The 17,278-nt window shown below is 39.0% G+C and overlaps 1 protein-coding gene across 1 annotated transcript in view; it reads right to left on the bottom strand.

Moving 5' to 3' along the window:
• The window catches only part of LOC127425143 (26S proteasome non-ATPase regulatory subunit 3-like), a 40,282-nt gene that overhangs the window by 12,020 nt on the left and 10,984 nt on the right, over positions 1–17,278 (bottom strand). Inside the window, exons 2-5 of the mRNA XM_051670828.1 lie at positions 12,506–12,696; positions 11,518–11,655; positions 9,716–9,852; positions 1,684–1,874 (exon numbers count right to left, since the gene is read on the bottom strand). Coding sequence (XP_051526788.1) covers positions 1,684–1,874; positions 9,716–9,852; positions 11,518–11,655; positions 12,506–12,696 — 657 coding nt within the window. The remainder of the gene's footprint in view (positions 1–1,683; positions 1,875–9,715; positions 9,853–11,517; positions 11,656–12,505; positions 12,697–17,278) is intronic.

Raw genomic sequence — 17,278 nt, 5'->3', positions numbered from 1 at the left:
ATCCAAAGCGTCCATTCTCAATCTGGCCGGGAAAAAAAAAACTTCAGCCAGTGCAAAAGTTTCTTGGAGTTATGCAATAAAACAAACTCCAGCCGCTAGGTGGAGTCAATGCAAAAAGAAACAAAAATGGCACCCAGCTTCCTCAGATAATAGAGTACCTGAACACTAATATCAGTCAGTCCACTAATATAAGAAACATCAAATGGCTTATTCACTCCAATGTATTTATAAAGGAGAGTGCCTGTTTTTTGGACAAGTAAATACTTTGCGACCATTCTTCGTTTCTATTCTCAGTTTGGCCGGAAACATCAATGCAAAGGCGATCTTCTGTTGGTGTAAGAGTTTCTTACATTCCTTGAACCGAATATTATGGTTCTTCCAAGAAAGCTTCCCTTTGCTCCTCGCCTGGCGCAACACGAGATCTTTATCGGATGATTTCAGAAATCTGGCCAGAATCAATTGGAGCCTGTCTCCCTCGGGGACTCTGTGAGCTCACTCGATTTCCAGCTATGCCTATGTCATGTCGAGCAGACTCGGGAAAAGCTCGTCCAGGAATTTCACCATATCTCTGCCCTCTTCATGCTCAGGAATTCCAACAATTCGTATGTTATTCCTTCGGCTCATATTTTTGAAATATTCCAGTTTTTCCGAAATTAATTCCAAATCTGTTTTGGACACGGGCGGATTAGCGGATAATTCCCTTTCCGATGACTCAAGATAATCGATTCATTTTTCAACTTCTGTCACTCTTGTAAACAACTCAGAGAATTTTGTTTCCATCGCCGTAATCGATCGACGTATTACAGCGAGATCCTCCAAGTCAGCAAGAACCTTTGTCAACAACACCGACATGTTGGACAACTGACGCTGAATATCTTCTCCCGACGTGCCGTCCAAATCGAGTCCCCGGCTGGCAGTCCCGTCAGAGGCCTCAGCTTGAACATGTAAGTGTCTTTTAATGTCTCCAGAGTCTGAGAATTTTGACTTCTTTGCCATATTTACCTCAAAGAGCAAGTATGTAACTGGGTGTATCGAATCTCACCGGATCACAACATGAAAATAATTAAAAAACTATCAAAGTTCACAGAGCTCGTGTCTCACACGTCTGTCTCTCACATGGAGTCATGTGAACCCGCCAAATGTCGTTTGATGGCCTCAGAGAATTGACCCGATTGAAATACAGATATAATACCATTTTGTCGTGGAAAGTGGAGTTTTGGTTATTTAACGGTGAAATTATTTAAAATACAAACGAGTTTTACTGCAATATGTAAATAGTCTAAAAAAGGACTTTAAATGGACTTTCAGGCAATTAAATATTTAATTAATAATAAAATAATTCTTTAAAAGAGCAGTTCACTTTTAAACTTTTTTTTGTATTGTATTGTATTTTATTTTTTTGGAGTATTTTTTATTTGTCTCATGTCTATCAAATCCACTTGTAAATAAACTGGATAATAAGAAATCTGATTGGCTGGTAAAATTTTTCATCTACCAGCCACCTTGGCTGGTTGGCTTAAAAGTTCATTTTGGACTCTATGTACATTCATCCGGTCAGTACTACAGAATAAACACCCAAAGGGTGATCAGGACCCAATGTGAAGTGGCAGGCTGTTTGTTAACACTTAATCAATAGATATCGATTCATAGATATCATTGTGATTAGCAAAATTTCCCACTCACCAGTGTAGTAAAGATAGCGAGCCCACTCATTGTTATTGGCGAGTTCAGGGAAAACTGATTTGGACACAAGTTTCTCTGCCTGGTCATATAAATTGTACTGCAGATAGTTCCGAAGCAGCAGGTTGAGCAGTGTAGCCTGACCATCAGCATCATGACGTAATGTAGCTGTCCTCAAACGTGTGTGCAGGAAACTGCAGAAATTAAAGCACAGTTATGACCACAACCCTTTATTCAGAATGCAAAAAGTAATTCTGTTATATCCTTCTACATTGTAAAATTTAATATTTTCAGCTGAACCATGTCTAATTGTTAATGGACTACTTGCACTGAGCCTCATGACGTACTTCCGCTTTTAAATAAAGCAGCTTGCTAGTTTCCAGTTTCCATGTATACACAATGTGCCGTAGTTGTCTAGTTCCCAAAACTCTGTTTAAAATGAGTGTTCAGAAGAAGATTTTAAAGTATCAATATTTTTAGAGACAGAAAAAATATATTCTGAACATTACTGTGTACAGTGTCTTCAAAATTCATTGGAAGAACTGTTTGAGCTTTAATTCAGCCCAAGTCAATCTGAGGAAGCAATGGCTAGTATACACTCCAAGCGTATTTCACCATTTCTCCTCACACGGAGGTCTGTAGCAGACATTTAACCACAGGGGCTATATGTTGAAATATAAAAGTATAAGAGCTGCCAAAAATATTCAATTTGACATTAAAACTGCTTCATTCTTTGGTTTTTAAAGCCTGGTCAGAGTAGGGGAATGGCTAATGTTTTTATAAATGAATCTATCTGGGTCATTTAACCAAACTGAAGTCATCTGCAATCGTTGTATAGTGGTATTTATCATTGAAGCACAATAGGTATGAAATATCATCAACCGGGGTATCTACAGGTATGAGCACATCCAATTTAATACTTTTTAATACCCCTTTCAAGACCTTTTCAAAAATATGACCTGCACGCCACTTCAATCACTATCGGGGTTAAAGGAAAAGTTCACCCAAAAATAAAAATCTCTCATCATTTACTCACCCTTATGCCATCCCAGATGTGTATGACTTACTTTCTTCTGCAGAAAACAAATGAAGATTTTTTGAAGAATATCTCAGCTGTAGGTCCATACAATGCAAGTGAATGGGTGCCAACATTTTGACACTCCAAAAAGCATATAAAGGCAGCATAAAAGTAATCCATAAGACTCCAGTCTTTAAATCCAAATCTTCAGAAGTGAGAAACACATCAATATTTAAGTCAATTTTTGCTAGAAATTATTCTCCCTGCCCAGTAGGGGGTGTATGCATGAAGAATGTGAATCACCAAAAACACAAGAAGAAGAATGTGAAGGTTAAAGTTGAGATTGACTGACCAGGGAGGATAATTTGTATTAAATATTGACTAAAATAGTGATCTGTTTTCCACCCACACCTATCAAATCGCTTATGAAGACACTGATTTAACCACTGGAGTCATGTGAATTACTTTTATGTGGACCTATGTGATTTTTGAAGCTTCAAAATGTTGGGACACATTCACTTGCATTGTATGGACCTACAGAGCTGAAATATTCTGCTAAAATCTTCATTTGTGTTCTGCTGAAGAAAGTCATTCACATCCGGTATGGTATAAGGTTGAGAAAATGATGAGAGAATTTTCATTTTTGGATGAACTATTCTTAATGCAAACACAGATCAGCCACAACATTAAAACCACTGACAGGTGAAGTGAATAACATCAATCATCTTGTTACAATGGCACTTATCAAGGGGTGGGATATATTAGGCAGCAAGTGAACAGTCAGTTCTTGAATTTCATGTGTTGGAAGCAGGAAAAATTGGCAAGCGTAAGGATCTGAGCAACTTTGACAAGGGACATATTGTGATGGCTAGACGACTGGGTCAGAGCATCTCCAAAACGGCAGGTCTTGTGGTGTGTTCCCAGTATGCAGTGGTTAGTAACTTACTAAAAGTGGTACAAGGAAGGACAACCGATGAACCGGCGACAGGGTCATGAGTGCCCAAGGCTCATTGATGCGTGTGGGGAGCAAAGGCTAGCCCGTCTGGTCCGATCCCACAGAAGAGCTACTATAGCACAAACTGCTGAAAAACTTAATCCTGGCCATGATAGAAAGGTGTCAGAACACACAATGCAATGCAGCTTGCTGCGCATGGGGCTGTGTAGCTGCAGACTGGTCAGAGTGCGCATGCTGACCACTGTCCTCTGCCAAAAGCATCTACAATGGGCATGTGAACATCAGAACTGGACCATGGAGAAATTGAAGGTGGCCTGGTCTGATGAATTACGTTTTCTTTTAGATCATACGGATGGCCGGGTGTGTGTGCATTGTTTACCTGGGGAAGAGATGGCAGCAGGATGCACCATGGGAAAAAGGCAGGCCAGCAGGGGTAGTGTGATGCTCTGAACAATGTTTTGCTGGGAAACCTTGGGTCCTGGTATTCATGTGGATGTTACTTTGACACGTACCACCTACCTAAAGATTTTTGCAGACCACATACACCCCTTCATGGCAACAGTATTCCCTGATGGCAGTGGCCTCTTTCAGCAGGATAATGCGCCCAGCCACACTGCAAAAAGTGTTCAGGAATGGTTTGAGGAACATGAAAGAGTTCAAGGTGTTGACTTGGCCTCCAAATTCCCCAGGTCTCAATCCGATTGAGCATCTATGGGATGTGCTGGACCAACAAGTCCGATCCATGGAGGACCCACCTCGCAACTTACAGGACTTAAAGGATCTGCTGCTAACGTCTTGGTCCATGCCTCTCAATTCAGGGGCAAAGGTTGATTTTGGCTAATATTTACGCATCTAACGCTGATGATCAGGGCTTTTTTATAGATCTTGAAAGGATGTTGCAAGCCGCTGGCACCCCTCATGATATAATACTGGGAGGAGACTTCGATCTTGTGATGGACTCAGTCCTTGATCACAACGAAGCAAAAGTGTGTAAGCCCACTAGAGCAACAATGACGCTTCACAGGATGTGTAAAAATCTTGGTCTTGCAGATATTTGGAGACATTTGAACCCATCCGGTAGGGACTATACATTTTTTTCATCAGTCCATAAGATTTATTCTAGAATAGATTTTTTTTTTTGATATCCAAATCCATAATTTCATCTGTGGTGGATTGCTCAATTGGAAACATTTTAGTCTCAGATCACGCCCTGGTGAGTTTAGAGGTGATGCCACATATAGATAAAAATAAATCATATAGTTGGCGCCTTAATGTATCCCTTCTGCAAAATCCTGATTTCCAACAAATGTTAAAGACTGAAATCAGTGTTTATATGGAGACCAACTGGTCCTCAGTATCCTCTGTGGGCGTGGCTTGGGAGGCACTTAAAGCAGTTCTTAGGGGCCGGATCATACAGTATGCCTCATTCATCAAAAAATCCAAAGCACGAGAACTTGTGGAGTTGGAAGAGAATATTAAAAGTGCCGAGGCAGAACTGAAGCGCCGTATGTCAGCTGATGGCCTCAGAGAATTAACCCGATTGAAATATAGATATAGTACTATTTTGTCGCGGAAAGTGGAGTTTTGGTTATTCAGGGCAAGACAGTCATACTTTGAGTCGGGGGACAAAGCAAGGAAGCTTTTGGCTAAATATATAAAGCAGAGAGAGTCTTTTTTTTACCATTCTCTTTGTGAAATCTGCTGGTGGTGAAATATTTACCTCAGCCATTGATATTAATAATGCCTTTAAAGAATTCTATATTGATCTTTATAGTTCCACGCCTTCGTCTACTGATGAAGATATTAGAAACTTTGTGGAACCATTAGATCTTCCTAAACTGACGATTGGGCAAAAAAATTCTCTTGATTCTGAGATAACCTTGGAGGAGCTTGACGAGGTAATTAAGTCCCTACCTACAGGCAAAGCTCCGGGGCCAGATGGTTTTGCCGCAGAATTGTTTAGATCCTATGCTACAGAACTTCTAACAAAAGTGGAGCCAGTTTATACTGTATCATTAAAGAAGGGAAAACTTCCTCCAACTATGACACAAGCCCGGATCAGTCTGATTCGTAAAAAGGACAATGATCCAAGCGAGTGTAAAAGTTACCGTCCAATCTCCCCGATCCAACTAGATGTAAAAATATTGTCAAAAATTTTGGCTAATCGATTAAGTTATGACATCTCTAATACATATAGATCAGGTGGGGTTTATTCGGGGCCGCAGCTGTCCTGATAACATCAGGCGTCTCATCAATATCATGTGGTCAGTGGCGAATGAACAATCTCCGGTTTCTGCCATCTCACTTGACGCCGTAAAAGCATTTATGGTAGAATGGGATTATCTTTTTAAGATTTTGGAAATGTATGGGTTCGGGAGTACGTTTATTGGTTGGATTAAGTTACTTTATAAACACCCTGTAGCAGCGGTACAAACAAATGGATTAATTTCAGATAATTTTACTCTGAATAGGGGCACTCGGCAGGGTTGCCCTCTTTCCGCATTATTGTTCTATCTTGCCCTGGAACCATTAGCAGCCGCAATAAGAAAGGAGGATGATTTTCCAGGGGTGATTGCGGGAGGTGTGGCACATAAGCTTCTGCTTTACGCAGATTATATTTTATTATTTGTCTCTGAACCTATTAGATCTATGCCTTGCCTCCACAGAATTATTAATTCCTTTTCCAAGTTCTCAGGATACAAAGTCAGTTGGTCTAAATCCGAAGCTTTGGCTCTGACAGCGTACTGTCCAGTAACGGCTTTCCAGCCGGGCGCCTTTCAGTGGCCCAAACAGGGCATTAAGTATTTGGGGATTTTATTCCCAGCAAATTTGTCTGATTTAGTGAGAGTTAATTTTGACCCTTTAATATAAAGGTTTTCGAGCGTTACATTTATCGATGATTGGGAAGGTTAATGTTATTAAAATGAATTGTATTCCAAAATTCAACTACCTGCTTCAGTCTCTCCCTGTAGATGTCCCCCTCTCTTATTTCAAGCAATTTGATAGCATAGCGAAGTCCTTTATTTGGAATGGTAAGCGCCCCAGGTTAAATTCCAATAAGTTACATAGGCCAACTGACAATGGTGGGTTAGGCCTACCCAAGATTTTGTTTTATTATTATGCATTCGGTCTTAGACATTTGGCTCATTGGTCGCTTCCACCTGAGAGAGCCCCTCCCTGGTTTTGTATTGAAAAGGAAGTTCTTGCCCCTATCTCACCACTGCAAAGCCTTTCAATCAAACTAGCCGGAGAGGTTAAGTTGCACCCCGTTATTTTGCATTTGCACTCGATATGGACAAAAGTGTCCAGAGTGTTTAATTTGGATATTTATTTAAACGCAACCTCGAGTATATGGCTGAACCCTAAACTATGTATTAAGAAGTCCCCTTTTTGTTGGTCAGATTGGATTGTGAGGGGGGTTAATACACTTGGTGACCTATATGAGGGTGGAGTATTGAGACCTTTTGAAAATTTGGTTCAACATTTTGGCATTCCCAGATCTCAGTTTTATAAGTATTTACAGCTTCGCCACCTACTTTGCACTATTTTTGGGAGTGGCACGCACCCCCCTCAAGCAGCAGGTGCTTTGGGAGAGGTGATTGCTGCTTTTGGAAAAGGCCATGAAGCATCAGTGTATTACTCCCTACTAATTCAGAGTCTGGGGGATGGAGCCTTGGCTTCTCTCAAGAGAGTATGGGAAAAAGATTTGAATTTGGTATTGGAGGATGGAGTGTGGACTAAGATTCTTAAAAATGTCAAGTCTGTATCTAGAGATGCAAGGGTTCGCCTTACGCAATTTAAGATTTTACATAGATTTTATTGGACCCCTCTAGATTATATAGGCTTGGTCTTAAAGACACACCCACTTGCTGGCGATGCAATCAGAAGTTGGAGACACTACCCATGTCTTTTGGGGTCGTGTTAAGATCCAGGAGTTTTGGTTGAGGGTTCAGAGGTATTTGTGTGATGTTTTGAACACTCAGGTTTTGCTTTGTCGCAGACTCTGTATTTTGGGTGATGGGACGGTCATGCATTTAGGGGATAATCACATAAATTGGGTTCTGACCAGTCTCATGATCGGCAGGCAAGTAATTTTAAGGGGTTGGAAGTCAAGTGGAGCACCCTCTTTTTCGGAGTGGTGTGTGGAAATGGGGAGGGTAGCTGCATTTGAAGAGGCGGTAAGTAGAAGGCTGGGGTTTAGGGACTTATTTGCTAAAAAATTTGGCAAATATTTAGTTTTTTTGGGGGACTCTCAGAGAGGGATGTGAAGAGTGTAGTTTAGTTAAACTATATATATTATTTTTATTTTTTATTTTTTGGATTGTGTGTGATATGTGGGGCCACAGGGATGTTCGTTAGGGGTCAGGGTGGGATTGTATTAGTAGGGTTTAAATGTAAAATGTTGATTCTTTATATACATGTTGAGTTTTTTTCCACTGTCATGTGCATAGGAATCAATAAAAATGTTAATTACAAAAAAAAATGTGTAATACAGAATTACTCAACAGAAGAATCTATAAAACAGACTCCAGCCAGTAAGCGAAGAAAAAAAAAAAAAAAAAAAAGTGTAGATTCATCCACTTAACTGTCTCGAAGTTGTGTGCCTCCACAAAACAATCTCCAGCCGCTAGTGGAAATAGCATGCACACAAAAACAAAAATAGGCCGTTCAGTTCTTCGGGCAGTCAAACTCACTCGAATGTCCTGCAAGAAATATTCCACAAAACCAACTCCAGCCAACAGGAGAAATAAGCACCCAAAAGGAGCAGATTCATCCACATGCTGTCCCGAAGAAATGATTCTACACAAAACAAACTCCAGCCGCTAGGCGGAACCAGCACAAAAAGAAACGAAAAAGGCACCCAGTTTCCTCGGACAGTCGAGTGTATGTTCAGTGAGACAGGTCCACTAGGCGGCCACATGAAAATCACCAAATGGCTTACTCACTCCAATGTCTTTATGTAGGATAATGCTTGCTGTGGGCATGTAAATTCTCTACGGCCATGCTTGGTATCTATTCTCAATTTGGCCAGGAACATCAGAGCAAAAGCTATCTTCCGCTGATGTAAGAGATTCTTGCGTTCCTTGAATCGATCACGTTTCTCTTGTAGAATTTGCAAAGTCTGGGAACAAGAAAATGTTGTGGTTCTTCCAAGAAAGCCTTCCTTTACTCCTCGCCTCGCGTAACACGAGATGTTTATCGGATGATCTCAGAAATTTGGCCAGAATTGATCAGGGCCTATCTCCCTCAGCGGATCTCCACCCTGTGAGCTTGCTCGATTTCCAGCTCATGGCCTGTTATGTCAAGCAGACTCAGGATCAGCCCGTCTAGGAATTTCACCATATCTCAGCCTCCTCATGCTCAGGAATTCCAACATTTCGGACGTTGTTTCGTTGATTACGATTTTCCAAATCCTCCAGTTTTTCCCAAATGCGTTCCAAATCTATCTTGGTCACTAGCGGATTAGCAGCCAATTCCCTCTCTGATGACTCCATATAATCGATCCTTTTCTCGACGTCCAACAATCTTGTAAACAACTCAGAGAATTTCGTTTCCATGGAAGTAATCGATCGACGTATCACAGCAAGATCCTCAAAGTCTGCAACGACTTTCGTCAGCATTGCGACATTCATCAATTCACACCGGATTTCTTTCAGTTCGCCGTCGGAATTGAGTCCGGGGCTTTCGGCCTGTTGCTCAGGGGCTTCAGCTTGAGCACATAAGTGTCTTTTAATGTCTCCAGAGCCAGAGGTTTTGAATTTTTTGACATATTGTCTTCCTAGAACAGTTAACAATCAGGGTGTATCAAATCTCACCGGTTTATGACACAAATAGTAATAAAATTAGCAAAGTGCGCAGGGCTCCCCAGTAAATTATAACTTTGAGATAAATCAAGTTAATGCCAAAAACATGTTTTATTGTTGGAATCAACTGAAAGCCCTAAAAAGTATAAATAATCTGCCTTCACGTGACCTTGTAACCAGAAACGCCTGAGCTGCACTATATAGAACGCCAAAGCAGTTGTGCAAGGAGTCCATTGTAAATATGGAAGAGAGACTGACCTGCGGACCACATCCAGCTGATTTAGGAACTCGTACACACGGGAATGGTAGTAGTAACACTTGGCAGCAACTAAATCCAAAGCACGACGGTTCTGTGAGCTGATCTTCTGAAGCAGGTCATCAGACACTTTCTGAGCCTGGGAAAAAAACTATCATTAATAAGTCCTGTAATTAATAATAGCAATGTGGCACAATGATGATTTCAATATTAAGTTCAAGTTGGAACGCCACACAATCGTACGTTGCCATACAGTGCCAGTGAACTTGTGGTTATTAAATTTATAGTTAGCACCTAACTATATATTAGCAACTGGCTTGCTATCCTGAAAAAACATGCATATTATTGAAAAAGTAATTATAATTGTTTTTAAGAGAACAACAATATGCATTGTATGGACCTACAGAGAAGAGATAGTCTTAAAATCTCTGTGTTCTGCAGAAGAAAGAAAGTCATACACATCTGGGATGGCATGAGTTAAATGAGAGAATTTTAATTTTTGGGTGAACTACTCCTTTAAATATAATGTAATTATTGATTTTTCATCATTATTAACACTACTACATTGAATTTTACATTTTAATATACAGTAGTAATATATTTTTTCAATTTCATAGGTCTAGTTACATTGATTTTTATTTTTTAAGAAAGCCGAATAAAGCACTTTCAGTTTGTATAGTTTTCACTCCTAATAAGTGGTTTGCTATATGGCTTAATGTGATAATAAAACTGCAAAAAAATATAATATAATTTGGAAAAAGACGGTGTGGTTGTTTCAAGGAGCACAATACTTGTTGACCCCTCTCCAAACATAGCGCTTATGGTTGTGACCATAAAGCTCTATTTTGGTCTCATCACTCCAAATTACAGTGTGCCGGAAGCTGTGAGGCATGTCAAGGTGTTGTCGGGCATATTGTAACCAGGCTTTTTTGTGGCATTGGCTTCTTTCTGGCAACTCGACCATGCAGCTCATTTTTGTTCAAGTATCGTCGTATTGTGCTCTTTGAAACAACCACACCATCTTTTTCCAGAGCAGCCTGTATTTTTCCTGAGGTTACCTGTGGGTTTTTCTTTGTATCCTGAACAATTCTTCTGGCAGTTGTGGCTGAAATCTTTCTTGGTCTACCTGACCTTGGCTTGGTATCAAGAAATCCCCGAATTTTCCACTTCTTAATAAGTGATTGAACAGTACTGACTGGCATTTTCAAGGCTTTGGATATATTTTTATATCCTTTTCCATTTTTATAAAGTTCCATTACCTTGTTACGCAGGTCTTTTGACAGTTCTTTTCTGCTCCCCATGGCTCAGTATCTAGCCTGCTCGGTGCATCCATGTGAGAGCTAACAAACTCATTGACTATTTATACACAGACACTAATTGCAATTTAAAAAGCCACAGGTGTGGGAAATTAACCTTTAATTGCCATTTAAACCTGTGTGTGTCACCTTGTGTGTCTATAACAAGGCCAAACATTCAAGGGTATGTAAACTTTTGATCAGGGCCATTTGGGTGGCTTCTGTTACCATTATGATGTAAAAAGGAGCCAAACAACTATGTGATAATAAATGGCTTCATATGATCACTATCCTTAAATAAAAGACAGTTTTTTTGCATGATCAGTCATATTTTCAAAATCAATGCCAAAATTTCACAATTTCTGCCAGGGTATGCAAACTTTTGAGCACAACTGTATACACACATACACAATTTACTAAACACCTAAACACCTCCTCTCAGGTGCAAGGAAACATCTCTTCCCTGCTTCTCCCGTCTATTTCAATTTGTTACTCAGACTTGTGTTTACCTCAGTGTAGCGTTTGTTGTTGGTGAGGTGGACCACCAGCAGGAGCTGTAGATAGGCCTCCACCTCTGGAATCAGCGGAGTAGCAGCTGCTTTACCTGTGCGAGGCCTGAACTGCATGTCTCCCTCAGTATCCACTGGCTGAAGGAGAGGAGGACACAAACAATGAACATCTGCATATAGAACAACATCCAACAAGATAAAGACTATTCAAAATCAGAATGGAAGTAAAATAGATGGTTTTATAAAAGCATCTGCAGCCATAGTGGTCTGTCTGTTGTTGGGGATGCTGAGGTCTTATGATAAACCAGATGTTGTGTAAACGTTATTAAACAATGACCCTTACTGAATTAAAAAATTGTACATTTTTGGTTAAAAACACATTTTAAAGGTAATGCAAGCTATTTTTTTCATGAAAAGTATGCAAAAAAATGTCCTAATCGCATTCTCATAGTATTGCAGTTGCAGAGAGTTGCCATTTTGTAAATAACAGTTGTCAGTTGAGGGCACTATTTTGCTGATGTTTTTTTTTAAACTGCTTTTGGTCTCAGTAAAGCTCATTTGGCATCTTTGGAGTGCTGGGTTTTGGAAAGAGGGGCTATGGCTAATCCAACGACTCAGCGTGTGGAAATTCTAGAATGGCTAAAATCACTTACTGCTCCTTTAAACACATTTTTGAGATGAGAAAAAAAAACAAAAAACAAAAAAAAAAAAAATTCCCAACCACATCATGATTCACTATGAATCTACTGGACTATTTCCATCATGAAAGCCAATCATTCCCATAACCTTTCAGAGTAAAATATTATTCTACCAAGCATTCGTTCAAGCACTCAAACGACTACGAAACTGATTCTCATAAAATTTTGGAGATAATTTATAAATGCTGTATTTCAGCCTGTTTAAACAATGAAATCAATGGGCAATTCGCTCTAACTGAAACAAAAACATACATGTATTGACAAAAAGAAAGGTCATTATGTTCTGGTACCTGCTCCAGGAAGCAGAGCAGGAATTCTCTTCCGGCAGCATTGGAGGTGAAGAATCCGGACACGGCCTTGTGCAGAACATTAGGATTGAGCCGACGGCTGGTGGAGGGCAGTGCACGCAGTGCACGAAGAACAAACCGCGGCTCCTTCCCCAACACCGCTTTCTCAATCTGCCTCACGTGCTCCCTAATGTCTGCAACAATGACATAAATTAGCCAAACATTACAGTGCTGCACTCCTATCATGTATTATTAAACTTCTTCAAATTCAGGATGTAATGATGCCTTTCAGGAAAACTGACACACTGGCCACTTTGGTATGTTAAAGTCACTGGCTGTGTTTCAAAACCTAAAAAGTTTAGTACGTGGCTATAATGCCAAAAAATGCTGTCAAGGTAGGGAGTTCAAAAGGTTTTAAGTAGGGTTGGTTACAAAGAACCGGTTCTTGTCCAGTTTCCACTCCAAAAATAAATAAATCACTGGTCAGGAAATCATCAAGAATTAAACAAATGCACTCCCCTGGTGCACTTCTGTTTTCTTATTTAGTCTTCTTGTATGCAAAGACAAAATCATGATAATGAAATAAAATTCAAACTAACATATGTACAAAATTGTTTAAAAATATCTTCTGGGATATTTTTTACTTCTTAAAAGACAAGTCATTAGTTGGTGATCTGCCATACCTGATGCAGCCCATCAAAGGCCTGATAACAAGCTCATAAATGGAACCAGGAGTAATAAAGCAAGAGCAGCTGTTTTGTGTAAAAAATGTCCCAAAAGATTTTTTGATACAGTTGCAAAATTAGAATTTTTTTAGAATGACAACAGAAGAAGAATAGATTTTGGATTGCTGGACAACAGCACATTACAAGAGCAAAAATCTAAGTCAATGAGGATTTTCAAGGATTTTTTGTCTTGGCGCTCCATCTAGTCAACATCCTTGATTTATCATACATAAATTAGATTTTGGATTGCTGGACAATGAAATCAAGAAAATCTGAACTTGAGAAAAACTTAAACAGATTTCATAGGGCTCTTTATTTGTTGGATAGCTGTTGCTATTTTTACTGCACAGCTATTACATTACAAGAGCAAAAAGTCAAAGAGGATTTTTTTTAACTTGCTGCTCCATCAAGACAAAATCGGTAGTACATCCTTCATATGTCAATTACAGTTGAAATAAATAATATTTTTATTTGCTGTTGACAAGAGGAAATTGACAATATAGCATATGTCCTCAGACTATCCTGGTGTGTATATGTTTTAAGTTTTGTCATGTTTGGACCTTGTGCACACAATAAAGGCATAGTAGTAGTCACAGTTCAAACCCAAAGAATTCATTGGCTTATTTCTTCTAAACAATATGACAAATCAAAAATTCTAAAACATTTTTAGGAGGAGTTTGCAAAAGTAGGTTTTTCTGAAAATTTAAAATGGTGGAAAATGTTTATACATGGAAATAAAAATGTTTTGTTCATCTTGACCCAAGTAATCAGTGGAAAAATATTTTGATTCTAGCCCTTACGGTTGCGAAGATATGAACTAAAATGTAAAAGAGCTTATTATAGTGCCACCTAGAGTCGGATAGGGGTGTGTGTATGCGCCTGACCATCCTGTCAAACTTGGTGTCTCTAGGACTTACGGTTTTGGTTGTCCATAAGCTTTTAGGGCAGAATAATAATAATAATAATAAATATAGCTGCATCAGCAATTAATGGGGTTCAAGCTATTAAAGTCCTTTAGGTACATATGCAAGCAATATTGCGTATTAATTAGATGTAATATTTATTTAATGAACAATCTGATTCACACCAATGATTCTTAAAGCAAACTTGTTCACAATAAAGAGATCGATAATATGGTATGAATAACATGTGTTTGTGTGAAACACAGCCGTATATACAACCATTTACATGCATGAGAAACGTGATAGCATCTACCGGTGGCCAAATTTTTTCAAATTTTGCACAGACCTCTTTGGCCAAGAGATAAATAGGCCTACCACGTTTCGTTCCGATCTGCCTTTTTAACCCTATATAATAGCTGCTGAAAGGTGATTGGTCGATGGCGTCCATGTTTTTAAAGATATAAGACTGTCCTCCACCATGATGGCATTTTGGACAAAGATACTGCACGCAAAATTTCAAGTCGATTGGACCAAGGGTTCCATAGTTAGATGGAATTCCAACATTTCAGGGGGGCGCCAGGGTATGTCAGGCGAGGCGTGGAGAATTATGATAAATTCACCAAGTAAAATCAAAAGATACACTGACGGCTAAACGTTTGGAATAATGTACAGATTTTGCTCTTATGGAAAGAAATTGGTACTTTTATTCACCAAAGTGGCATTCAACTGATCACAATGTATAGTCAGGACATTAATAACGTAAAAAATTACTATTACAATTTGAAAAAAAAAATTCAGAACTTAAACTACTTCAGAGTTCTCATCAAAAAACCCTCCACGTGCAGCAATGACAGCTTTGCAGATCCTTGGCATTCTAGCTGTTAGTTTGTCCAGGTGACATTTCACCCCACGCTTCCTGTAGCACTTGCCATAGATGTCATAGTCTTGTTGGGCACTTTTCACGCACCTTACAGTCTAGCTGATCCCACAAAAGCTCAATGGGTTAAGATCCATAACACTCTTCTCCAATTATCTGTTGTCCAATGTCTGTGCTTCTTTGCCCACTCTAACCTTTTCTTTTTGTATTTTTGTTTTCTTTGCAATTCTTCCCATAAGGCCTGCACCCCCGAGTCTTCTCTTTACTGTTGTACATGAAACTGGTGTTGAGTGGGTAGAATTCAATGAAGCTGTCAGTTGAGGACATGTGATGCGTCTATTTCTCAAACTAGGGTCTCTGATGTACTTCTCCTCTTGTACATTTGGGCCTTCCACATCTCTTTCTGTCCTTGTTAGAGCCAGTTGTCCTTTGTCTTTGAAGACTGTAGTGTACACATTTGTATGAACGCTTCAGGTTTTTTTTTTGACAATTTCAAGCATTGTATAGCCTTCATTCCTCAAAGCAACGATTGACTGATGAGTTTCTAGAAAAAGCGGTTTCTTTTTTTGCCATTTTTGACCTAATATTGACCTTAAGACATGTTGGAGTGATGGCTGCTGGAAATGGGGCCTGTCTAGATTTGATAAAAAATGACCTTTTTCAAACAGTGATGGTGCTGTTTTTTACATCAGTAATGTTCTGACTATACTTTGTGATCAGTTGAATGCCACTTTGGTGAATTAAAGTACCAATTTCCTTCCGAAACAGCTAAATCTGTACATTATTCCAAACTTTTGGCCGCCAGTGTAAATAAATACAATAAAAATGTATTGTGAAGATAAATGAAAATAATTGGCTTAATAGACCATAGTCCAGCTTAATAAACTGTAGCTCTATGGCAATATAATTCTGTTAAATGTCATGAACGCATGCATATCATGCGAGAGCACACCTGTACCGGTCGCATGAGTGCGTATCTCTCCGATCACAGCAGATTTACTATATGCTGCTCTATGAAATCTTGCTGCTCTCTTTCAGAGAGTGCGTGTACGATCAAAACTGGTCATGTGCACTCACAAAACTATTATAAAGCCATATAGTTCTGCCTTTGTTCATTCATCCAAATATTCTGTAGTCTGTAGACGTGTTATATCAACGAAGAAACAAACCAGAGTGAGGAATCAACTCGCATTTGGCTGATAACGATTACAAGAAATGCAGTATAATACATGGTTAAATTCGTACTGAACAAGAATGATATTCTGATGATCGCTGATGAGACGTGCAAATCAAATAACATAAATGGTGAACTAAGAACATCTGCTGCGACTCACATCTTCTGTCACCACAGTAGAAAACAGCTGCACAAGTTTATCTAAGATGCAGAAAATCCAATGTTGTGGAACAAAATCATGACGTTCAACATGATATCGGGTCTTCATGTGTTTGTGTTTGATTAACATAGAGACTGGCTCATGTGCTGTGATTTTATCACAAATATAGGTGAAAAAAGTTAAATAATCCCATTGTCATAAGGACAAACAGGCTTTTTTTTAAAAATAAAAACAATGCAAAATACTGTTTCATTTTATTAATACAAATATATATTGCCCAATATGTATCACTCATCCGGTGTATGAAGCATTGCTGAATGAGTCTGTCAAACTGAATTTAAGGTTATTGATCATTATTGGTGAATTGCTCCAATGCCTGAAATATTATGGTTTTTAATAATATAACACCAGAGGACAATACCTGATAAAACTTCAAATAATTGGCCAGAATGTACTGCTGTTTTTAGTGGAAGATCTGTATTTTTTTACATGTAGCATAGGCTATTTTATTTATATTTACTTGGCTATTGTAAAGGCCTATATACAAAATTTGTGAATATAAATCCGTCGCAGTCTTGTAAATTTTGTGAGGGGGGGGGGGGCTTACTGTTTAACACTTTGAAAACCCCTGTACTAGATAAAAAGTATTAATTGGACAGCCTGTGCGCACCTAAAACAATGATTAAGTGTCTTAATTTTCAGAAACATCAGGTCATGAAGCACAGAGATATAGTATTTTTACCTCCTACATTAGAATTTCAAATTTGGTGATAATATCTCATTCCATTCAAGTTATAACCATTTATGTAAATGTGGCCACGGCCTCTTTTAATGTTTTGGCATACTGTTGCAACGATGAACCGAAAGTTAAAACTTTTTTTAATAATTTATATTGGGACCCCAGAGAATATTTCTGCATTGGTTTGGTTCTGATTGGG

Source organism: Myxocyprinus asiaticus, chromosome 34, assembly GCF_019703515.2.
Source record: "Myxocyprinus asiaticus isolate MX2 ecotype Aquarium Trade chromosome 34, UBuf_Myxa_2, whole genome shotgun sequence".
In the NCBI taxonomy this organism is placed as follows: domain Eukaryota; kingdom Metazoa; phylum Chordata; class Actinopteri; order Cypriniformes; family Catostomidae; genus Myxocyprinus; species Myxocyprinus asiaticus.
The sequence above is the reverse complement of the archived record's forward strand: the minus strand, read 5'-3'. Positions and strand labels throughout refer to the sequence as shown.